The sequence below is a fragment of the Lampris incognitus genome, chromosome 18 (genome assembly GCF_029633865.1).
Source record: "Lampris incognitus isolate fLamInc1 chromosome 18, fLamInc1.hap2, whole genome shotgun sequence".
Lineage (NCBI taxonomy): Eukaryota > Metazoa > Chordata > Actinopteri > Lampriformes > Lampridae > Lampris > Lampris incognitus.
In genome coordinates this window covers 29,618,227-29,643,681 of record NC_079228.1, presented here as the reverse complement: position 1 = coordinate 29,643,681, position 25,455 = coordinate 29,618,227, and the positions used below count along the sequence as shown (strand labels likewise).

General features: G+C 42.8%; 1 protein-coding gene across 1 annotated transcript in view; it reads left to right on the top strand.

The window, feature by feature from the left end:
* Positions 1-25,455, top strand: part of macf1a (microtubule actin crosslinking factor 1a) — a 302,357-nt gene that overhangs the window by 149,082 nt on the left and 127,820 nt on the right. Inside the window, exons 33-47 of the mRNA XM_056298025.1 lie at positions 2,691-9,008; positions 9,191-9,346; positions 9,545-9,760; positions 10,074-10,229; positions 11,023-11,313; positions 12,381-12,530; positions 14,575-14,808; positions 15,837-16,022; positions 16,475-16,648; positions 18,777-18,944; positions 19,397-19,588; positions 20,602-20,775; positions 21,271-21,394; positions 21,852-22,051; positions 23,927-24,244. Coding sequence (XP_056154000.1) covers positions 2,691-9,008; positions 9,191-9,346; positions 9,545-9,760; positions 10,074-10,229; positions 11,023-11,313; positions 12,381-12,530; positions 14,575-14,808; positions 15,837-16,022; positions 16,475-16,648; positions 18,777-18,944; positions 19,397-19,588; positions 20,602-20,775; positions 21,271-21,394; positions 21,852-22,051; positions 23,927-24,244 — 9,057 coding nt within the window. The remainder of the gene's footprint in view (positions 1-2,690; positions 9,009-9,190; positions 9,347-9,544; positions 9,761-10,073; positions 10,230-11,022; positions 11,314-12,380; positions 12,531-14,574; positions 14,809-15,836; positions 16,023-16,474; positions 16,649-18,776; positions 18,945-19,396; positions 19,589-20,601; positions 20,776-21,270; positions 21,395-21,851; positions 22,052-23,926; positions 24,245-25,455) is intronic.

Sequence of the window (25,455 nt, the reverse complement as noted above, 5' to 3'; positions counted from 1 at the left end):
TTAATTTGTGGAGTATTTTGTTGGTCTGATGTTGATTGCGGAGTCTGGTTGTTTTACCCGTCATCAGAGGTTGAGAGAAGAACTTTTTTTAAAAAAAAGAAAGAAATGGGGGAAGCTGGTGCTCCCACTAGCAAGTTGGATGCGCCCAGATTGCGTAAATGTATGGGAACTGTGAATGGGTGAAGAACTGAAGAGAAGAAAGGGATTATGAGAGAGTGGGGTGATGAAGAAACAAGAAGTAAGGGAGACATGGACAAAAGGAAGGTGTTTTGTCAAAAGGAAAAAGAGGTTGCCGCTTGTCTCTAAACCTCAATATGCTTACGCGAGCTTTGTCCGACCACAGTGAAGAAGGCGTTATCTTCATGAAGCTGTCCATTTGACTCTGGAACATGCTCGCTAGCTGAGTGTTTGTGTATGAGTGACAAAGAGTGTGTGAAATATGCCGCATGTTGTGTGTTGGTCTGTCCACTGCATTTGTATTTTTGATACATATCACTTCAATTACAAATTCATAAACTTGGTTCAGTTTAACTGACACCACAGTCCCGATTCAGACAATAACTTATCTATTAGATAATCTGATAATTTATCTATTAGATAATCTGAAACATGATTTAATCTTACACATAGTCATGAACAGCATTCTGGTGCCCAGGTTTCATTAAACAGAATATTATTTTTTTGCCTTTTTTAATGCTGGCACAGAATGAGTGTCATGACTCACTGGATGATACTGTCTGAATTGGGCCTTAGCATGGAGTGATCTCACTCTCACACAAATCTCCAATATGCTCATGTTAACTCATGTTATCATTCCATCACCACCCTCATTGTCCATATCATCTCCATAATCGTATCATCAACATAAAAAAAATACACATGTCTAAGAGCTTGGCTAATATGTGGCCTTAGTGGTGCAGCAGTAGAGTAGTGCTGCAGATGTCATGTTAGCAGTTCACTGAAAGCTTTAAGCTCTGTTTTTGTCACCTACTTAGAAGTGCACCATGAAGTTTGACTTTTGTTTCTGGACCCACAAATTAGTTCATAATAGAGCACCCTGGTCTTACTACCCATGGCTTTTCTTTAAACTCGTACGGTCATACATTTTCTACGTACACATGTCGTGATATATTTTTAAGTGTGTTTTGTGGAACACTGGATACTGCATTATGCAGACTTAATGTTGTTTAGTTCATTAAAAGTCAACCCTCACCCTTGTCCAAAACAATTGCCTTTGTTTTGCATGATACATCAATCTGAAGTGGATTGAATGTGTGTGGATTTTAACTAATTTACAAAAATAATTTGTTAGTAATTCACCGTGGATAAGCAAACTCTCCATAATTTGTCCCTAGCTGAATGGTGTGTGGTTTTACAGCTGATATTTTGTTGTATGTTAAGGTATGCGCAAAAGCACGCATTTTATTAAGTTTTACAAAGTCACTTTTGATATCGAGTGTGTGCACCAAAGGCCAGCTATGCAAAACCCTCACATCACCGTTTGAGCATGATGTGTCCAGATCACAAGAGTGTGTGTGTTTGAATGTGTACGTGTTCTTTTTTGTTTGTGCCGTCTAATGCATACTATTAATATGTCAAACTTTAAACCAGCATTTTGCTTGAAAATCACTAACAGCTGCCAGAGGAGAACCGTGGACATCTGAGTTCTGAGCCGAGGATCAGAATGAGAGACCGAATTTTAAGGCAGGACAGTGGTAGAAATTCTTACCCAAAGCCTTTCTGGTTTAAATGAACGAGGTTTTCCTTACCAGTTTATTTCTTAAGTCCCCTTAGAAGTTGCCAAAGCCTTAACAGGCCACACTGTATTATTAAGTAGTAATCCCTCAGTGTTATAGTGAATCAGTTTAGCCAGGAAGCTTGAGAATTAGCTCAACATTTTAGTCAGAGGACAGAGTGGCATGCAGAATGCTATAAACCAGCTTCTCACCTGTCGCACCGCGCTCTGCCAAGCCGTGAGCTGGCCCCACTAGTGTTTACACAGCACGGGACAAACCCGTACGGTAAGTGGTGCTTGCTTTCTCTCTTAGCACTGCTAGCGACCTTATTTGACCTACTTTTAGTGTGCGATACATTTTCCTATCCCTATCGCCTGAATATCTTTTTTTTTTATTCCAAACTCACTTGGACTTTAACTTTTTCCAGCTTCTTTCTTGCTCACTTAGCTTTTCTTTTTTTTTTTGCTTCGTAGCATGCTTACTGCTTTTAATTTAAAGTTTTAAAGTAGCGGTAAGTATTTCTGCATTTTAGTATGAATATGAAAAAAACGTGATCAAACACTTGATATGTTTCACAAAATAACATTTCACCAATTAGTCTCCATATTATTTTTTGCAGCAATGTTTTTAATGGTAGTTTTTGCATTTCTTATTTTCTTCACTTTCACATCCAACTCTGCCAATTACAATTTAATTAATTCTACACTTTGTAGATAACTTTCCATCGTGTAGTAAGAACAAAAATTTAGATTTAGTTTTAAGGCATTTACCATTCCATTAAGTTAGTAATCAATGATATTACAATAAGTTTTGCCACAAAGCTGTGAAACAGCTCAGTTTTTGACACAAAATCCACTGGAATTCAAAGTGATGTTTATTTGCATGAATGTCTTGGTATTTTTCTTTTTGCAAAAATTTGCATACTCATTGTTGTTTTTTCTTTTTTTTCTACAGAGTCGAATGGTCATCGCAGGAGTAATCGATCTTGGAACTGTGAAAACCTATTCAGTGTCCAAAGCAGCCCAACATGGTCTTATTGACCAGGACACCAGCCATGTCCTCCTGGAAGCTCAGCTCATCATGGGCGGGCTTTTCCAGCCTGACTCTCCTCTTAGCTTATCACTAGAACAAAGTCTTGCTGAAGGCCTAATTGACACCCACACCAGCCAGTTCCTATCTGAGTTACAGAATGCTTTGCATCTGGTGGACCAAATGAAACCAATAGCAGCCCGGCAGCAGCTCATTCTGCCAGTAGTTGCAGCCATAGAAGAGGGGCTGATCAAAGAGGAGGTGGGACTACGTATTCTGGAACTCCAAATGAACACAGGAGGGCTGAGAGATTCCAGAGGAGATGGGATAAGTTTGGACACAGCAGGAGAGTTGGCTCTTTTGACTCCCAGAACCTTCAACAAACTCCACTCACGGCTCCAGCGCCGGGAGCTCATTGACCCAAACACAGCAGAAAAGCTAAACCTGCCTGAGCTGCAACAACGCTGTGTCCTCAATGAAGACTCGGGTTTCCATCTCTTCCCTGTTAAACAGCAACCTGGAGGTACTGTCTGCCTCTGCTCTGGAAGGAAAGTTGGCATCTTCCGTGCCATACAAGAAGGACTGATCGATCGGACAGTTACTGTACGTCTTCTTGAAACTCAGCTCTTTGCTGGGGGTATTGCTGACCCACGGTCTGGCCACCGTCTAACTATTGATGAGGCTGTTAGTCATGGGTTAATTGATCAAGATCTAGCTTGCACCATGCTAGCACGACAGCTGCAAACTGGAGGAATCCTTGACCCTTTCAGTGGAGAACGTTTAGGGTTAGAGGAGGCCATTCAAAGGGACCTTCTCTCCTCTCGTTTGGCTCTTTTGGTTCTTGAGTCACTGTGGGCCTTCATGGGAATGCTCTGGCCCGAATCTGGAGAGCTGCTGCCCATCGCTGAGGCCCTTCAACAGGGCTTGGTCTCAGGAGAGCTGGCAAGGAACATCCTAAGGCAGCGTCATGGTATTGGGGCCCTGTACAATCCAGAAACCCCCCAGGTGGTGCCCCTTAACCAGGCCAATGAACATATCCTGCAACCTGGAATCATCACTGTCCTTAAAGAAATCCATATCCCTGATGTTCTTCCCAACATGAAACGCTTAGGTACGCCATCCCTTAACCGCCTCAGCTGGAGTTCTAATAGCTCCTCTCCACCTCCATCCTCCCCCTCCTCTGGGACTCCTACCACAGGGTTTCTCTGGGAAAGCAACACAATTGATAGTATGGACCCTGAAGAACAGGCAAAACATAAGTTGCTCTTTCACCTGATGACTCATAGCTATGTAGATGCCCATTCTGGAAAACGACTAGTACTGCTTGAGCCTGAGCTGGTAGAGCTAATCAAGGCTGCTGGTCTGGTTCCTGCAGAGTCTGCATATGCTGATCAGGTTAAGGAACTCAGTTGTGTGGTCCCAGAGGACAGAATGGGGGTTGAAGAAGCACGACCTGAGAAAATCCCACAAGTGAATGATGTTCCCTTTGTCAAAATGATTGACAGCAGCAGTGGAAGAGAGGACGATAGCGAACAAATCATCATATCACAGGCCAAGCCAAAGATGATTGAAGTGAGTGAGTCAGCCATCAGTGCTGGAGATGGGAAAAATGAAGAAGAGGGCAGAGTGGATGATGAAAAAGAACTAATCGGTATGAAAATTATCAAGGCCACCACTAGTAAACCTGGAAAAGAAATCACAAAAGATTCACTTGAAAATTGGCTATCAGTTGTTGATTCAGAAACCAAGGAGAAAGATACACTAGAGGGTATCTCACCAATTAAATGCATTGATGCTGGAAAAATTGTGGACAGGGAGACAACAGTAGCATCCACAGTAGACAAAGGGACAGACTCAAGACCACTTTGGACAGAAGAGATTCTGCCATCATCTCAATCATCCAGAGTGAAAGAATCTGTTGCTCCAGCTACACAAAGTGATAAAACTGTTGATTCATTGTCTTCAGAAAATGAGAAACCTGTAAAACATACTCAACCTGTCTTGGAAAGTTTCAAACAAATTACCTCTATCAGAGAGGAGAAATTACAACTTGGGGTACCCAAGGTTGCTCTTTCAGAGTTGGTAGTGGAAGAGACTGAAGATGACGCTGCACTGAAAAGGTTAGCCCTTGAGCTCAAACAAGGTGGTTTGATGACAGAAGAAGGGGAGCGGCTTCTCCCAGATGAGGCAGTAGCCCAGGGTATCCTCCCTGGCCACACCGCAGTGAAACTAATGGCCCAGGCTGGTCTTTTTGGTGGCTTCCTTGATATCAGCAGTGGTGAGTCACTCAGTATGGAGGATGTGATGCAGGAAGGTCTTCTAGATGAAGATTTGATGTGGAGTGTGTTGAAGTCAGAAAAAAACTTATCTGGAGTGTTAGATGCAGAAAAAAAGGAAATACTTGGTTTGAGGGAGGCAGCACGGGTAGGGTTAATTGACCCCAGCACTGCTGCTCGTCTTCTGGAGGCCCAGGTGGCTGCAGGGGGTATTGTTGATCCACGCAGGGATAAGAAAGTTTCAGTCACTCTTGCAGCCAAGATGGGGCTAGTAGAGGATAATCAAAGAGAGGCATTGGTGATGCTAGAGAAGGCATGCAGAGGAAAGACCACAAATCCAGAAGCAGCTCTCACTAAGGCCACATTACAACTTCAGATGGAGGGAGTTGTTGACCCCCAAACTAAGTCCCCTGTTCCAGTAGAGCAGGCCATTCAAAAGGGGTTAATCAGGCCAGAGGATGCATACCAGGCATTGTCAACACAGGTGGCTGAAGGTGGTATAATACACCATGATTCAGGAATGAGGTTGACTGTTTCTGATGCTGTAGAAAGAGGGCTCGTTGACCGTTCCATTGCTTCTGGATTAGAAGAACTAGAGTGGGTTTACCAAGGGAAAGTCAGCCTCTCATCACACTCAGAGGCTGCACTTTTACAGGCATCCACTGGCACCATTATGGACCCCGAGACAAGAACAAGACTGACCCTCACTGATGCAGTTTCTAAGGGCCTGCTGGATGAGAGCATTGCCAAGGAAGCCATGGCTTCTTCTGGTGTAACACAAGGGGTGCTTGATCCCAAGACTGTCCAAATTGTGCCATACTCTGATCTTGTACATCAGGGTGAGATAGACATTGAGACGGGAAAACGCTTCCTAGTGTTGAAAGCATTCACAGGTGTTAAGAATAAGCAAACAGGTGACACTTTGACCCTTCCTCAAGCTATCACATCCAATCAAGTTGACCCAGTTCCAGCACTACGTCTGCTCCAGAGCCAGGCAGACAGTGGAGGAATCATTGATGTCATTAGTGGAGATAGAATACCTCTGCCTGAAGCCTTAGAGAGAGGATTAGTTTTGGAAGATATGGTCAAGGTAATCGCCACCAATCAGATTATGAAAGGAGGCTTAGTTGATCCGACCACAGGCCAAAGAGTCTCTAGTCTAAAGGATGCCATCACAGCAGGGCTGATATCAAGAGACATGGCTGCAGAAATCCAGGAGAGCTTGGCTCCCATGAAATCAGAAGGTGAGGATGAGCATAGCTCTACACCAGTTACCTCAACAAGCGACACCTACAGCCCAGCTGTCACATTGTCAGTGTCTAGCCCAGTCTCAGACAGCCAGGGAAAAATGTCATATGGAAGAGATGAGCCTACTCTTGGATCCCAAGAGTCAGAAAAAGGGTTCAGGGTAGTCACAGAAGATTCTGAGGAGACCTATGTTACAGCACTGCCACTGTTTCATGAAGCTACTGTGGAGGAAGAAGAGGAGGGAACATATGATCAACTGTTGGTGGGAGAGAAAGTCACAGATGAACCAGACCAGTCAGTTGCCCTGTTGTCTCAGTTTGCCAGCAATGTTGAGAAAAGGATACAGCAAGCAATTCAGGAGATTGAACCTCAGAAAAATATTCATAAATCAGGGGAGCTTCCACAGGAGTGGCCAGATGAATCACTGCAAATGAGAGAGAAAGAGGCAGTTGAGGAACAAAAGGAGAGCTTAAGCTTTGAACGTGCATTATCAACAGAAGATTCCCTTCAGGCTCATGTCACCGATACTACAAGCAAAGATCCACAGGCCCAGGTCACAGAGGAGATGGTCTCCATTAAGTCAGGAAGACAACCTGAAAATTTTGCTGAAAAGGAGTGTAGTTCAGCTGATGAGAGTACCTCTCTGGCAGATTCTGCAACAACAGATGTCAGGACAAGTAAAGACAGAAGAGAAGTTTCAGCTCTAAGTGAAGAGGAAAACAAAGAGAAGAGTGATGAAGCATCAGAACATGAGGAGAGTGCAGAGGAGAAGGTTGTTGAAGTGAAGGATGAAACATTGGTGAGTATAGAGGTCAGAGTCATTACTGATGCCCAACAGTCAGACCAGGTGCTGGCTCTACAGTCTAAAGATACAGAAAGCAAGAGCAAGAAGAAGAAAAAGAACAAGAAGAAAGGAAAGAGTAGTGAGAATGACAGTGAACAACAATTTGTGAAGAAACTGGTTCTTCCTTCCGAAACAAAGCAAGCAGACACAGAAATTGAAAGGCACGCAAAGACTGTTGACACAGTTACAAATGTTGTTAAATCACAAGAGAAAGGTAAGAGATCACAGACTCCAGATCAGTCGGCACAAGAAGGGTTTCCCAATTCGGAAGCAGAGAGTGACGGGAGGATGAAGGTTCAAGATGATTTTGAAAACCAAGAACAGGACATTGCTCCAGTCCCCCAAGAATTTAGACATCATAGTGCTGAATCTGAAAAAGATGACACACAAAACAAACTGTCAAAAGACCAAAAGCATGTTATGAAAGAAGAGAATAAAGTTGAGAAGAGAAAGGAGACCACCTGCATTGTAAAAGAAAAAGAGGGAGAGGATGCTATCTCTCAAAAACTAAGCGATGTCAAGGTGGAGAGCACTAAGAAGGGTGAAGAATTGCCACAGAGATCAAACCTACCAGACAGCGAGAAAGCTGCCTTGATATTGAAGGCTAAAGAGAGCATTCTGAAGAAGGTGTTTGAGAAAGGAGTGAGCGAGAAGCAGGCTGCTGTTGAGCTAGAGGCACTACGCAAAGAGTTGGGGAAGAAGGAGATTCAGGGGGTGACTGTCAGAGATGCAAAGGTAGAGGCTCCTTTGACTAAGGCTGATGTTGGCAGTCATCCTGTTAAAGATGAAAGTGGAAAGAGAACTGATGGTATCTCTAAAGAGAGGGAGGAAGTTGTGAGCAAAGAGGGCAGTCGGAGGTTGATGATGAGTGTGGAGACACCCTCTGTTATGGAGGCTGGCAGTGTAGAAAAAAGTATATCAGAGGATTCATATGAAGAGAAAATTGAGAAGGGCATTGTTGGAAAGGGAGAGGAAGAAAAAGAAGAGGCGCCATCAGACCAGCCTGGCGAGATAGACATAGACCAGCCTGACAAGACTAAACAAGGGAAACGAAAAAACAAAAACAAAAAGTCCAAGATACCAAAAGTCACAGATAAAGTTCCATCTGGAACTGAGAAGCCACTGGCTGCTAAAAAATCAGATTTTGAGGAGACAGTAGTAACATTATCTCCAGAAGTGACAACAAAAGCAGCTTTAGAAAGCAAGGCTTCCAGTGATAAGCAGAGAATAGGCAGGCAAAGTGGTGCTCAATCAGATAGTGATGTCACCTGGCCTCCAAGTGGTGATGAGGCAAACAAAATGACTGCCTCTACAGTGAGTGCGAAGGGAGGTGAAAGTATGCAGAAGAATTTTGCAGGTGCTGCAGAAAATCCCATGGCTCTTATTGAGGAGCAGGTACAGATGATGGGAATTAACCTTTCAGAGGAGGCACAGCTTCATGTTGAAGAGGATAAACATCTGCCGGTTGGCCCCCCTGAACGGTCTTTCCATTCAGAAACCCAATATGTTGTTGATTACGCTGACTTTCCTCAGGAGGTTATAATTTCTAAACCAGATATCCAGCCAACAGCAGTGTCTGTTCATCTCAACACACAAGCCGATAAAATCACTGAGAAAGAGAAAAAGAGGAAACGGCAACAACCTCAACCAACTGAAAGCAAGACTGTTTCTGAATCAAAAGCTTCAGAAAAGGAACAGAAACATCCAGAGTCTTCAGAATCATCACCCTTGCCTTCAGAGGACATTCTGACTAAGTCTGAATCAACAGAGATCCCTGCATCTGACACAATCACTGAGAGCTGGGGTGAGGAGGAGGATGAAGAGATTGATGAGATAGATATAAGGAAAGAGAGGAGCAGAGCTAAGACTGGCAAGGTAGGCAAAGCTAATCACTTTGTGAGTTTTAACAGATTTCAGATATTTAGATTTATTTTCAAGAATTAATTTCAATCCTCATTCACTGATCCACTGTGGCGACCCCTAACGGGAGCAGCCGAAAGTTAGTGGTAGTTTCACTGACTTTCAATTTTTTTTTTTCTGCCATCATGTTCCTGCAGTCTCCATTAATCCGCCAGGAATGCTTGGAACACGATCAGCGAATCGTGGCCCTTGTCTCCATGGTGAGGCACATAGAGGTCCGCCTCAAACAGCAGCAACAGCAGTCTATTGGCCGTGGCCTTATCACCCTGGATGACATCATCAGACAGACGGAGGTAAAAGAATAATTATACTGGTTTACACAGTGAATATCAGTCTCCATTGCTGCTGTAATGCCATATTTTTAATTTGTTATATTGGTTTACTCATTTCCAGGTTGAACAGAACATTTTGTAACTGCTTTGAAACAAAGGGGTAAAGCTGATTAAGCTTTGGTAATCAAACAATGTTAATAACAATGCTCCCTTTCCCAGGCTCTGGAGCTTGAGCTACATGACTTAGAACCAGAGGTCAACAAGGAACTGGAGGCTGTTGGGCGACTGCTCAAGCCCCGCCCCAAAGATGTCCCTAACCAGCTCTTACTGGCCCTGGAGAAGGATGGGCGGAGCTTGGCTCGTGGATACGAGGCCGCCAGAGGTGTTTCAAACAATATTCTACAAGGCTTACGAGACCACAGAGACTCCTACAAGGTAAAGAATCTGTCCTAAAGTGAATCAGAATGAAATATTGAGGATACTGTATAGAGTTAATTTGTAACTGCAGTGGCTTGGAACCATTGTTGCCATTAGTGGGATAAACCGGCATTAATTCAAATGTCCCATTTGTATTTCCATCCATCCCATTACCCAAGCCGCTTATCCGAAGTCGGGTCGCGGGGATGCTGGAGCCTATTTCCTCATTGTATTTTATTGGACTGGTGTGTGAGACTGATTTGTGGATTTTACACATTGACATTTTGTCGTTTTGTGATGGTTCAGGATTTTTTTTCTTTCTGTCTCTCAGGAGGCACTAACAATTGAACAGAAGACATTGGGAGGACGAGTGGAGGAGTTACTCTCCTGGCTTAGAGAGACAGAGGCTCAGATGGATGGAGGGGTAACAGGAAAGGAGGGAACAGTGAAAACTGATCAGTTGACACAGCAGCTCCAGCACTGCCAGGTAATATAAAAGAGTTCTAAAGGAATTATCGTTTGTGGTGCTAATTGTAAATGCAGCACATAACAGCATGGCGCTACATAATCTAAATCCATAAAAGCACTAATTAACACTTGAAATACAAGTTTCTTTTTCCTAAGGTATATGGACTAGTCCTCCAAACCAGTGCTGATTAAACACTTGAAATTATGATTTACATAATTACATACATCCAAAGCAAAATTCAGTCCATGGCTTCACACACTACAAATATATGTATCTATTGTTTCAGTAAATCTGAAGAGATTTTTGTGAATGGTTTCGCAAAAATTTCTATGCAATACCTTGAACTACTTTTTTTTTCTGTTCAGAAATATATTTTTTCTTTTCCTGACTACTACAGTATTTTTTGGGTTATATCATTGTGCACTTGCAGGTGTACACTAACAAAAATGTACAATGAATAGGAGCAAGATTAAGAAGGCGAGTGATCTTTTACTACCAAATTTAAACTAGGCAGCAGCATAGTAATATCGACAGTCCTGTAAAAATGCCCTGTGATTACTGACTGTCACTCAAAGCAAACTCCCTTCTCTCACAAAATCCCACCCATCCATTTTTTTTTTCCATTTTGAAAAGTGAGTCAAATCATGGAAGTTTGTGGTGCTTTAAATGCCATTTCATGGGACCTTTAACACTGGGTGGTCCCACTGGGAGCAGACCTTCTAACTAGGTCAGTTTTGGTGCCATGCAGTTTGAGCTCACACAGGATTAGTTTTCCTCTTTCAAAGCCCTTCTTCTCTTTTCTTTCACACAGAACCTCCAGTCCTCTCTTACTGCCTGCTCCAACAAGGTCAACGACGTGGTCTTTGACATCCAGGTGTTTATCTCCGAGCGGGCTCAGGACCTGGCCCCTGAGCAGAGCCGGCACCTCCTTGGGCAACTCCAGCTGCTTCAGAAGGCCTTCCACCGGGCCTCCGGCCAAGCCCAGGCCCATACCGAGGCACTCTCTGCCCAGAGGGATAGGGACGAGGAGCAGCAGCAGAGGGAGAGGCTGAAAGAAGAGGTGGAAAAGGAGAGAGAGAGGCAGAGTGCGAGGGAGAGAGAGGTTTGGACAAAGACGGTCGTGTTAAACAAGCGAGATGGATTGATTTTTAATACTGTGCTACTACTCACCAGTACATTGTCGACATGAGCAGCCATCTTGAATGTATATTGTAGAATTTCATTACGTCGTTGCTCACGCTGTAACATTATCCTGCTCGCTCGCACACACCATTTTTGCTTAGCACTTTTGACAAGCATTATTAGCACCCATGCCTCATAAAATCACATTCAACCCATTGGAGATTCAGCTCAATCATCCACTATAAACTGTCACCAAATTGTATGTAAACAAGCTAACCTCACAGCTTCATAGTGTCCGTCATCACTGTCACATCAAGCCCATTCTTTCAAAACCATCAGACAGTATGTGCTAATAGTCAACCACCGCTGCTCCTGCTACACAAAACTTTATTACTCTACATTATCATCACACTTACCATTACTACTACTTCATAGGCTTCTATGCCAAAGTTTTTGCTGCCCTCTGCATGTGTCTCTCTAATGTGTGTGTTTGTTATTAATCTGTCTGCCTTGCTCTTCCAGATTGCCATTGAAGGAATTCGCTCATACCACGGTTGGAGAAAGTCTAGAGATTTAGTAGCAACAAAGCCTCGCTGGCTAAAGTGCTTTGCTTTCCCCCCCCTGGTTTTTCTATAGTAATTTAGAGAAAGTGGGGGGGGAAATGGCACATAAATAAATATTTGTTTGTCTCAGTGTTGTTCGTTGTGGCTTGACTGAATTGTCAATAAGGAGTTATATTGGATGTCTGTGTGTTTGTCTGCGCATCAGTGTGAACTCTGGACACAATCTGCTCAAAGCTTGGCACAGTGTGCACTACACAGAAAAGGGTTTAGGGGACAAGTGTGCACCTGAATTGTGTTGTTTGAGGATGAGTATATGTCAAAGGCTGTGCTCGTGTCACATAAGGAGAGTAAAAGGGTTGTTACAGATAAACTGTTTGATATTATTAAAGATGAAAATCATTAGTACTCACTCTGCTCCGCTGTGGGTCGTCTTCTTTTTTCTCCACCTTCTCTCTTCTTCTCTCCCTCCTTTTCTGTTGATCAGGTGGTCCAGCAGCAGAAAGCTGAGTGCTCCCAGAAACTAGAAGGCCTCACCATGTGGTTGGCTGGAGCTGCCAGCGTGCTGGCCAGTCAGAGAGCTGGATCAGAGTCAGGTGACGTGAGCACACTCCAGCAGAAGCAGAAGGAACTGAAGGTATCCAACTCTTTTCTCTAAAGAGTAAAAATTAACATAAGTATGAGTAAAATAAAGTATATTTATATGTTGTGTACATTAATAAATATATAATAAAGATATTGTCCAGTAAAACCGCACACAAAAAACTGGCAAAAGATTCTTCCAACGATATTAGACTGCTTTGGTTCAGTTGGATACCATTTATCACAATGTTATCACTGCAGTATTTCAACCTACTGGATCTACAAACCCCAATTCCAATGAAGTTGGGACGTTGGTAAAACGTAAATAAAAACAATACGATAATTTGCAAATCCTTTTCGACCTGTATTCAATTGAATACACTACAAAGACAAGATATTTAATGTTCAAACTGATAAACTTTATTGTTTTTTGCAAATATTCACTCATTTTGAATTTGATGACTGCAACACGTTTCAAAGAAGCAGGGACGGGCAACAAAAGACTGGGAAAGTTGAGGAATGCTCAAAAAACACCTGTTTGGAACATTCCACGGGTGAACAGGTTAATTGGAAACAGGTGAGTGTCATGATTGGGTGTAAAAAGAGCATCCCTGAAAGGCTCGGTCGTTCACAAGCAAGGATGGGGTGAGGTTCACCACTTTGTGAACAACTGCGTGAGCAAATAGTCCAACAGTTTAAGAACAACGTTTCTCAACATACAATTGCAAGGAATTTAGGGGTTTCATCATGTACAGTCCATAATGTCATCAAAAGTTTCAGAGAATCCGGAGAAATCTCTGCACGTAAGCGGCAAGGCCGAAAACCAACATTGAATGCCCGTGACCTTCGACCCCTCAGGTGGCACTGCATTAAAAACTGACATCATTCTGTAAAAGATATTACCACGTGGGCTCAGGAACACTTGGGGAAACCATCGTCAGTTAACACAGTTCGTCGCTACATCTCCAAGTGCTAGTTAAAACTCTACCCTGCAAAGCGAAAGCCATATATCAACAACACCCAGAAACGCCGCCGGCTTCTCTGGGCCTGAGCTCATCTGAGATGGACTGACGCAAAGTGGAAAAGTGTGTTGTGGTCTGACGAGTCCACATTTCAAATTGTTTTTGGAAATCATGAACGTCGTGTCCTCCGGGCTAAAGAGGACAAGGACCATCCAGATTGTTATCAGCGCAAAGTTCAAAAGCCAGCATCTGTGATGGTATGGGGGTGTGTTAGTGCCCATGGCATCATGGGTAACTTGCACATCTGTGAAGGTACCATTAATGCTGAAAGGTACATACAGGTTTTGGAGCAACATATGCTGCCATCCAGGGGACGTCTTTTTCAGGGACGTCCCAGCTTATTTCAGCAAGACAATGCCAAGCCACATTCTGCACATGTTACAACAGCGTGGCTTCGTAGTAAAAGAGTGCGGGTACTAGACTGGCCTGCCTGCAGTCCAGATCTGTCCCCCATTGAAAATGTGTGGCGCATTATGAAGCGCAAAATACGACAATGGAGACCCCAGACTGAGCAACTGAAGTCGTACATCAAACAAGAATGGGAAAGAATTCCACTTACAAAGCTTCAACAATTAGTGTCCTCAGTTCCCAAACGCTTATTGAGTGTTGTTGAAAGGAAAGGTGATGTAACACAGTGGTAAACTGAATATAGGTCGAAAAGGATTTGCAAATCATTGTGTTCTGTTTTTATTTACGTTTTACACAACGTCCCAACTTCATTGGAATTGGGGTTTGTACATACATCCGTACATGCATACAACTTACACAGCAGTGTGGTCTAACTCCCACCACTATATCTACTCCCAACTCTTCTTATGTCTAATTCTATATATAAAAAAAACATCCGTTATGGTATGTTCATATCCATGTTTGCACTTTAGTTTTGTTACTCCTATACAAAGATTACATTGGAAAAAAGTAATGTGTTTCATATAATCTACTTTAGATTACGTTTATACTTGATTAGTATAGTTCAAAGTCCAAATGAATATAGATCAAAAACATCTTAACTCTATCATTTCCCATCTTGCTCTCTCTCTCTCTCTCTCTCTCTCTCTCTCTCCCCCCCCACACTAGGATTTACATAAGGACCTCCAAACAAAACGGGAGGGTGTGGCTGAGACCATCCGCTTGGTGGAGGACTTATTGGCGGAGCGAGGAGACATTCTGAGTGTGGAGGAGCGGGAGAACCTCCAGGGAACTTTGAGTAAGATGAAGGAGCAGTACGCCGCCCTAACGGACTCCGCTAATACTTCGTTGACTGAGCTGGACACGGCTATCAGCACCACCATGCATCAGAACACACAAAGGGTGAGGAGATGACGGAGGATCATGTCTGTGTCACTCATTTGCCATGTGATCCAGAGCGGCTCACATAAGGATGGCTCCAAGGGTCAAAATGAAGAAGTTTAAAAAAGTCATATTCTCACCAATCCATTTGACAGATTACTATCTGGACTTGTGGTATTTACATACAATATCAGCAGTGCATACAGGGTGCAGTACACTATATAATTCTCTATTAAAGTTGCTGTTTTGGATATTTCAGCTTTGCTGAAGCATACTTTGACTAGTGATGGCTAGCAGAGGTTGCTGAATTGTACTGGCTAAATTGAAGTGAATTACTTAAGCCCTGTGCATAGTTTCATAGAAAAAACAGATGAAATGGGCTCTGTGCATAACTGTAGTCCACTGACTTCCTGGTTTCTACTGCAGCAGTCATACCAGTTTCCTGTTGGCGACAATGGCATATTTTTAACGATGCCTGCAAGATTTACCATGGATAAATGTCAACGGCAAGCACAGAATTGCCGACAAACTTTCACCTGCACCTACCAGCAAACGGGTGAAAAGTTTTATGTTGTACATATCAAGTTACGTCCACAATTATGAGGATGAGCAGACGGATGGAATTGTGGGCGTAACTTGATATGTGCAACTTGAAACTTTTCACCCGTTTGCTGGTAGATGCAGGTGAAAGTTTGTCGACAATTCTATGCATGTCGTTGACATTTATCCGTGGTAAATCTTGCAGGCGTCGCAAAAAATATGCCATTATCAATAGCACACGCCAACAAACAGGAAACTGGTATGACTGCTGCAGTAGAAACCGGAAGTCAGTGGACTACAGTTATGCACAGACACTATTTCAGACTTAAGTTCAAAAATGCAAAAAAAAAACAAAAAAAACCCCAATTTGGACAAAAACAAAATAACTTAGTTGTTTATGAAGCTGCATTGAATGTAACTGCTGTGACATCAGTTACATTCTGATAACATATTAGTATCACACTTAAGTGGCTGTAGAAAGAACTTTTTCTTCTCTTCTCCTCTTCCAGGCCAAGGCAGTGGAGGAGCTCCAGGAGACCCAGGCAAAGATAGATTCTCTGTTAGAAGACCTGTCCTCCCTTGACCAGCCTGGCAGGGGAGGAGCTGGGTTTGAGGCCGCCTTAGATGTTACTGATGCCCCGTTGTCCTCCACACAGCCAGAGGGCACTCTCCGGTCACGCACAGACATGCTGCAGGTGTTACTCCAATCTGTTTTTTTTTTAATCAGTTCCTTATGTGCTCTGTTTCTATTTTCATAATACATAAAAACAAAGAAAGGAATATTTCGACTCGAAGAAGCTCATTTTGTTAAACTTTGCCCAATTAAATATTGATCTCACAGCACTTTTCAAGCTTCTTAGTGCTCTTTCAAAGAACACTTTTCAAGCTTCTTGGTTTTTAACATTCATAAGTTGATCTGGTTTTATTTCCTGTTATAAAGCCAGATATGAAAACATTTTCAGTCCTTACACTCTTTCTTTTAGTGTTGAGTCTAATAAGCTTTTGGCCTTTTGACCATTTTATTAAACTTTTTCATCTTCCAAGAAATTATTAATAAACTTTTTATTTCTTACTTCAGCATGTTTCTTTTTCTAATGCTCATCTTATCTTATGACCTCATGACCTTTGACCCCCCCCCCCCCCCCAGTTGGAACTACAGCAGCTCCAAGCCCAGCAGGCCCAGCTGCTCCAGGTCACCCAGTCAGCACGCTCCCTCCTGGATCAGCCGGACGCTGCCGTCCCTCCAGAGGAGAAGCAGCGGCTCCGGGCAGCCATAGACCAGCTCCAGTCACAGCATCAGGATAAGCTCCAAATCTGTCAGGTACTGTATGGTATCAGTACATGTCTGTGTGCTGACAATAAAATGATATGACATCGCTGACGCTGTGTGACCCAAGGAGGCGTTCTTAGACTTGTAGCTGTTTAATAAGGTCTGAGGGAGAGGATATAGATTCTGGTTCAGCCTCGTGCTTTTTCCAAGGCCACAATGCGGAGTTTTTGTTTTTTTTAATCAGTCTCAATTTAATTCTGGTGCCTCTATATGAGTGACATAAGTAAATGAGATATACACTCACCGGCCACTTTATTAGGCACACTTGTCCAACTGTTCGTTAATGCAAATTTCTAATCAGCCAATCACATGGCAGCAACTCAATGCATTTAGGCATGTAGACATGGTCAAGACAATCTGCTGCAGTTCAAACCGAGCATCAGAATGGGGAAGAAAGGTGATTTAAGTGACTTTGAACGTGGCATGGTTGTTGGTGCCAGATGGGCTGGTCTGAGTATTTCAGAAACTGCTGATCTACTGGGATTTTCACACACAACCATCTCTAGGGTTTACAGAGAATGGTCCGAAAAAGAGAAAATATCCAGTGAGCGGCAGTTCTGTGGGCGAAAATGCCTTGTTGATGCCAGAGGTCAGAGGAGAATGGCCAGACTGGTTCGAGCTGACAGAAAGGCAACAGTAACTCAGATAACCACTCATTACAACCGAGGTATGCAGAAGAGCATCTCTGAACGCACAACACGTCGAACCTTGAGGCAGATGGGCTACAGCAGCAGAAGACCACACCGGGTGCCACTCCTGTCAGCTAAGAACAGGAAACTGAGGCTACAATTCGCACAGGCTCACCAAAATTGGACAATAGAAGATTGGAAAAACGTTGCCTGGTCTGATGAGTCTCGATTTCTGCTGCGACATTCGGATGGTAGGGTTGGAATTTGGCGTCAACAACATGAAAGCATGGATCCATCCTGCCTTGTATCAATGGTTCAGGCTGGTGGTGGTGGTGTAATGGTGTGGGGGATATTTTCTTGGCACACTTTGGGCCCCTTAGTACCAATTGAGCATCGTGTCAACGCCACAGCCTACCTGAGTATTGTTGCTGACCATGTCCATCCCTTTATGACCACAGTGTTCCCATCTTCTGATGACCACTTCCAGCAGGATAACGTGCCATGTCATAAAGCTCGAATCATCTCAGACTGGTTTCTTGATCATGACAATGAGTTCACTGTACTCAAATGGCCTCCACAGTCACCAGATCTCAATCCAATAGAGCACCTTTGGGATGTGGTGGACCGGGAGATTTGCATCATGGATGTGCAGCCGACAAATCTGCAGCAACTGCGTGATGCTATCATGTCAATATGGACCAAACTCTCTGAGGAATGTTTCCAGTACCTTGGTGAATCTATGCCACGAAGGATTAAGGCAGTTCTGAAGGCAAAGGGGGGTCCAACCCGGTACTAGCAAGGTGTACCTAATAAAGTGGCCAGTGAGTGTATGCCTAGTCCACACGTACACAGGTAATTTTGAAAATGGGGGTTTTTTCCTCCATCGTTCTTTAAAAAATTCCTGACCCACAAGGACTTTTTTTAAAAATCTCCGTCCGAGGGCGTATTCCAAAAGTCTGTTTTCATTTACCTAAAACGCAGTTTGCGTGTGGACGAAAGGCCAAAACACATTAGAAAAGCTACGTTTTCAAAATTACCCGTGTATGTGTGGACTAAGCAATAGAGAAGGTGGCTCCATAGTTTGGTTGCTGCAGATAAGTCGACCGAATTTACCAGAGGTGGTGGACTTTATATGATGTAACTTGAGTTGGGTATGAGGTGAACATTTGATGATTTTGGACTTACTTGGTTAACATTTTTAAAAAAAGACGCAACTTGACCTTAGACTTCACTTAATCTTGACTAAGACTTGAAATGAATAAGTTGTGTTTTTTATAATTTTGCATGCTTTTCCTATATTGTCACAATAAATAGAATGAACAACTTCTATTAGCTAACCAAAACAAAGGTCCTACAAGTATCGACAAGAGAGCATCAGCATTTGATTACAAGAGATAAATTGTCCTCCCACATTTTGCATCCTAAGGCAAACTCCTGAGAATATCTTTAAGGAAAATCGACCAACTGCTACAACTACATTTTTTTTTCAGGACCGTTTGAGGAAGTCTGAGGTTCTAAGAGACGAGTTGGCAAAGTTCCTCCAGGAACATGGAGGTCTGTGGACGTGGCTGGAACAGAGCGAACAGGAGCTCCGTTCCCTGGGGGAAGGAGAATCTGATGCGCAGGAGCTGAAAGGCAGGCTGGAGGAACACAAAAAGGTGAATCCTGCCTGAATCATTATGATATTCCTCAAACGTCATTATATTCCTCTCATTTTCTTAGATTATATTATACAGTGTTATGAGTTTTATAACAGAGTGTAACTCACAACAGTTGATTTTCATGCAGCCAGCCTCGAGTTCAAACCTAAACATCTAAACCACATTTTCTCATTTTGTCATTCATTTATATTGGCTTTGTTTTTTTCTAATGTTTTTTTTTATCCATTATGAAGTTTGACTGAGCACACAGATTATTGTTTTTCACAGCCTCATATTCCTACAGTTACACACATTCATGTAACACCTGAAACACGATGCATTTTATATCACATTTAAGACCAATTTGAACTTGTTTTTTCTTCCAGCTGATATTGTTAATATCATTGCCTGACATTTATATTGTTGACTAAATTTTTTATGTTATTGACCGGTGTTTTTTTCTCCTTCAGCTTGCAGAGGATGTGATTTGCCACAAGGCAGACCTGCGCTTTGTGTCTATATCCGGGCAGAAGGTTCTGGATTCAGTCCAGGGAGCTGTGGAGCAAGTTGGTGGTTCAGACCCTGCTCTGGAAAGCACCAAGCAGCTGGTGACAGACAAGCTACAGGATGCCAACCACCGATACACTACCTTACACACCAAGGTGAGCCTTATGGGGACTGGAATAATATTTAGGTCAGATCAGAGATGGTCCATTCAACTTTCAGGAGCCTTGAGTTGGGGTTAAATTAGGTCGATTGGAATGAAACTTGCTGATTATCAAGGTCACGGGTCCACACTGTGAGGGTCTATTTTTATTTTGATCGGCCACCATGGGGGCACTACAGTAATCAGACTAATGTTGCTACATGTAGTAGTTGTGTATATCCCCATCACCGTTTGACTGAAAGTTGTCAAACGTACACCTTATGACATTTCTATCCATGCCCAAATCACTATCCCATAAGTCTGGTGTGTCAGCCATACTGGATGTCCGCCATATTGGATATAGTGGGAAACCTATTTTTTCTATCGCCTACTATACTGTTTCTATTTGAACCAAACTTGCTTTTTTATTTTCATTGGACACTGTTTATTCATAGTTATCAAAAGAGTTCTGAAATTCCAAACTTATATGGCCGCCAAATGCAGAAGCGTACAACTGTCAAATGCCACCTCAACAGGAAGTAGGCAAATTTCCTAAACAGTTGGTCCAATTGTCACCAGGTGTTGTGTGCAAGATCAATATTAGGCCCAGAGGCCATGCACACTTAATGGAGTAGCTGCACCTCATGGAGGCACTATTATGCAAAAAAACTTTCAAATGACCCCTGCTCTTAAACTCTTTCTTACTTGAACCAAACTTTGTCTCTTTTGCCACTACAGTCCACTGGTGTTTTTTTTTTAGAAGCATTTTTACTAGGCCGCACAAAAAGGTCACTGGAGGTCAAGACTATCTATGACCTATTCCACTTGGCACCCGCTTTCTGCTGCTTGCAGCTATATTTTGTATTTTATTTCTTCTTCTTTATGGTTATAATTCACCAAAATAATGAAAGCCTTGTGGTGGCTTTGCAAAAAGTGGGACTGACAAATGAGCTGAAGTTAAGACCGTTACTCCATAACATGAATTTCTTCTCTTATCCCCACACCACCCTGTGTCTCCCCTGCATGTAGTCATCGGAGCTGGGTGGCCGTCTGTCTGGTCTGTTGGAGCGGTACCAGCAGTACCAGGACGAGGCAGTGTCCCTCCACTCCTGGCTCAGCACACAGGAACAGAACCAGAGCATAGTCAAGCCCAGCGGGGAGACAGACCCCCAGACTCTGCAGAACACACTGCGACAAGTACAAGTCAGTGAAACTCACACACTCTCACACTCTCTCTCTCACACACACACACACACAACAGGTTTAACAGGTACATGTGAGAAACATAATAAAATTGACTTAAAGACAAAGTCATCATTTGTGTATAGAAAAGTATGATAGAATGTTAGCGATCCAGATCTAGACCAATTATATAGTTATGAAATTAATGCGGGGTTTTGGGGAACTTATGAGGGGCATTTTTTATTATTTGTGATGTTTTATAGACTAAACAAGCAGTCGCTTACTTGAAAAAGCATTTATTGAAAGATTAATCGATAATTAATTGATAGTTAGCTCCTGCCCTAGATACAAAAATAGATTCTGGTGTAATGAGCTCAAATCAGTCATCGGATTCATTCAGGAAATTAAAGTGGTTTAAAAAAATAAGTGTCAATTTGAAAAGTTAAATTCATTCATTATTGTTGAACTTCCTGGTAAGCTCGTGGCTGAACCTGGGATTTGTTTCTCTGTCTGTAGCTGTTACAGGATGAGCTGGCAGAGCGCTTGGTGCAGCTGGAGAAGGTGAAGAGAGCTGGCAGAGAGCTGGTCAGTACAGAGGAGTCCCCCTCCCTCAAAGCTGTCGACATCCTCTGCACCGCAGGTGAATATGACTATAATATTTATATCAATATAACTGTCCCTCCATGAGTTCTGCGGTCCATTTGCTTTTGGCTGTGTATTTCAAGACATAGATGAAAGTTTAACATTTTAGAACTGAGCATTGGATCTTAACCACCTCATTTAAGAGGATGCATGAATCTATTTTGTTTAAAGTTGGTTTTTTGGGATTTTACAGATGACTGTTTTCCTGGATTGGTTGATCTTAATGTTAAGTGACCCATCCCTGTCCTCTTTCCCATTAAGAGTCAGTTTTGTTTTCCCTCTAGTCTGGACTTGTTCATAATTTGTGTTTCGTTGTTCAGAAATGTCAAGTTCTCCATATATTTTCAATAAATTTGTCTAAATGTATTTATTTATTTATTTATTTTTACATTGCATGTGACAGTATATGAAATCTCTTTGATCACAACGCTTCTCTCTCCTCTCCCACCTTGTAGATGGGCTAGAGAAGCGGTTCGACTCTCTCTCCATGTCCGTCTCACAGCGGGCTGAGCAGCTGCAGATGGCTGTGGCCCAGTCGGTCAGCGTCCAGGAGGGTCTGAATGGCCTGCTGGCCTGGCTGGACAAGCTGGTTCTGAACCCAGGACCGGTCCAACCCACTGCACAGGCTGTACAGGATGCGCTGACCCAGAACCAGGTGGGAAACTGGGTCTAGAATATGAACACATGAAGAATTGCATCACAAAATTTTTAGTAGAGTATGGATGATAACTTTCTAAAGCCTTGAGCTATTCGAGACCAACTTGAACTTGCTAAATATCTTATTTTTGAAATAAGCTATTTGAAAGGAGTTGAAAATGCCTTCGTATGCACATTACCTAATTTGGCAGCTCAATGAATGAATAAAATGAAACTCATACTGCAAGATCATTAGCCTTGGACATATTGAGACATACCCTGAGTACAAAGACACCAAATGTTTGATGAGGAGCCGTCACATGGCAAAACGTAAATGTCCGTAATAATAATACATTTTATTTGTGGGCGCCTTTCACAGGACTCAAGGACACCTTACAGAACACAGTTAAAAACAAGCAGCACTGTATCAGACAGCATAAAATCAAAACAAAGCAGGGTAAACAATAAAAAGTTAATACAACAGATAAGTATAAAATCATCATCTGCACAAAACTCAATGAAGCGTGGACCAGACTGAATATGCCAGTTTGAAAAGGTACGTTTTGAGATGGGATTTGAAGGTTGAAAGAGAGTCAATGTTGTGAATGTCTTGTGGGAAAGAGTTCCATAGGCGGGGGGCAGAATGACTGAAGGCTCTAGACCCCATGCCAGTCAAGCGGGCCAATGGTGTAGTGAGTTTGAGAGCAGAAGAGGATTTGAGAGTGCAGGAGGGCGTATGGATATGGAGTTCAGAAAGATATGAAGAAGCTAGGTTATTAAGGGCCTTAAAGGTAAGAAGCAGTATCTTGGAAGTCAATACAGTATTTAACAGGGAGCCAATGGAGTTGCTGAAGAACAGGAGTGATATAATCTATGGAAGGAGTTCTGGTAATGATACGGGCAGCTGAATTCTGGACCAGTTGAAGTTTATGAAGACACTTGAGGGGACGCTCAAAGAGGATAGAATTGCAGTAGTCAATGTATGTAACCAGGGTGTGAATGAATATGGCAGTGCTGTTAGGTGTAAGTGACGGGCGAAGACGATTAATATTGTGTAGGTGGAAGTATGCAGACTGAGTAACATTGTTGATGTGAGCTTCAAAAGGTAATGTGCTGTCCAAGATGACACACAGACTCTTAACCTGAGGCAATGGAGGAACTATAGAATTGTCAATAGTTGGGGAAAAACTATCAGGTTTAGCCAAAGTAGATTTAGTACCTACTAAGAGGACCCCGGTTTTATCACTATTAAGTTTGAGGAAGTGGTATGAAAACCAGGATTTAATTTCTAGTAAGCAGTCAGAAAGGGAAGTGGATGGAAGAGTGGAGGTAGGCTTGGTGGATAGATAAAACTGGGTGTCATCTGCGTAGCAGTGAAATTGAATGCCAGATTTTCTGAAAATGTGACCATGAGGTAGTAGGTAAATAATAAATAGGAGGGGTCCCAATACAGAGTCCCGGGGAACACCGGTAGTAACAGGAAAGGACTGTGATCTCAAATTTTTAAGTTAGACAAACTGAGTGTGGCCAGAGAGATATGATCTAAACCAGTCAAGAGAGGTTCCAGTTATTCCAATGGACGCTAATCTCTCTAGGAGGATGTCAGTAGTATATAATGGCCACAAGTAATTAAATACAAATGAAGCCTTTTTCTACCACTGTCTCATATTTCTTTCAAAGAAGAAAAGTAGTGAGGATGTTTGGGTTTTTGTCATCCAAACACTTTGTTCTTTTGATGATTTGTTTTTCACTGGCAAATAACACCTCACTCACAGACATTTCAGCTCAAAATAGGCCCAAAGACTTAAACAAAAGAAAGAAAATAAAACTACTTTAGTTCTTCTTCTATTCATTTTCAACCCACACCTACTCTTCTTCCTTTTTTTGTCCTCAGAAACTCCGGCAGGAACTGTTGTCCAGGCAGGGCAGTGTGGAAGCGACGCGGGACTCCATCTCCAAACTCCTCCAGAGCGCGGACGCCTCCACAGCCCCTGGCCTCCAGGGGGCAGTGTCTGAGCTGACCCAGCGCTATGCCGTGGCCCAGGCCAGCCAGGCAGAGAGGGAGGCCGAGCTGAAAGACCTTTTGCCCCGGCTGGAGAGCTACGAACGGCTGGGGACGGACCTCCAGGGCTTCACCCAAAGCAGAATGAGAGCTCTAAGTCCGATGGGACAACCTGACCGTGGCATGCAGGACTACCGACAGACCATTGAGGTGAGGAAAGAGGAACAGTTCATGTTCAAACGGTTGTTTTAGGATCTGCAAAAAAAATTCAATGACGGAAATTCTGTTGTCTAAATACAAGGCTTTAACCCATGTTAAATAGAGTTGAGAATACCATCTTAAAGCTGAAATCTGTGCTTTGTCTCCATGAATAAATTGTTTTATTCACCTAACACAAGTGCACACACTCACATACACACACACATACACACACACACACACACGCACACCATAAACTTAACCTTCAGGTTCAGGAATGTCAGGTATATATTCAAATTTAATATTGTTTTGAAATTGTAGTGTGTTCTCCTAATCATGTTATTAACAATAATTTGAAAATTATTAGATGTTTATATTTTTGTCATCTGCTAATATAAATGTGTTGGAAGAGTTTAACAAGTGCCCTTTTACTTATTCATTAACAACTATTTACAGCTATTCTTTGTAAAGCTTGGTCCCTGTAAATTTTATATTTAGATAACCATAAGGACACCGATTTTTTTTTTCTTTCCCAAAAATACTGTTTTGGGCTGTGTATAGGAAGATGGCTATCCCTCCCTTAATGCTGACTTACTTGCAGAAAAAAACATTTTGATAATCTTATAGAAGATAATCTCCTAAGATTATCAATTCCTATTATCACATTACCTAATCTGTCAGCAGTTGACTCCAAGTATTGTAATTTAAGTACTTGGGGTCAGCTGTCCAAAGTAACGAGGAGTGCAGAAGAGAGGTGAAGAAGAGAGTGCAGGCAGGGTGGAGTGGGTGGAGAAGAGTGTCAGGAGTGATTTGCGACAGAAGGGTACCAGCAAGAGCTAAAGGGAAGGTTTACAAGATGGTTGTAAGACCAGCTATGTTATATGGTTTGGAGACAGTGGCGCTGATGAAAAGACAGGCAGAGCTGGAGGTGGCAGAGTCGAAGATGCTAAGATTTTCATTGGGAGTGATGAAGAAGGACAGGATTAGGAACGAGTATATTAGAGGGACAGCTCAGGTTGGACAGTTTTGAGACAAAGCAAGAGAGGCAAGATTGAGATGGCTTGGACATGTGTGGGGGAGAGATGCTGGGTATATTGGGAGAAGGATGCTGAATATGGAGCTGGCAGGGAAGAGGAAAAGAGGAAAGCCAAAGACGAGGTTTATGGATGTGGTTAGGGAGGACATGCAGGTGGCTGGTGTGACAAAGGAAGATTCAGAGGACA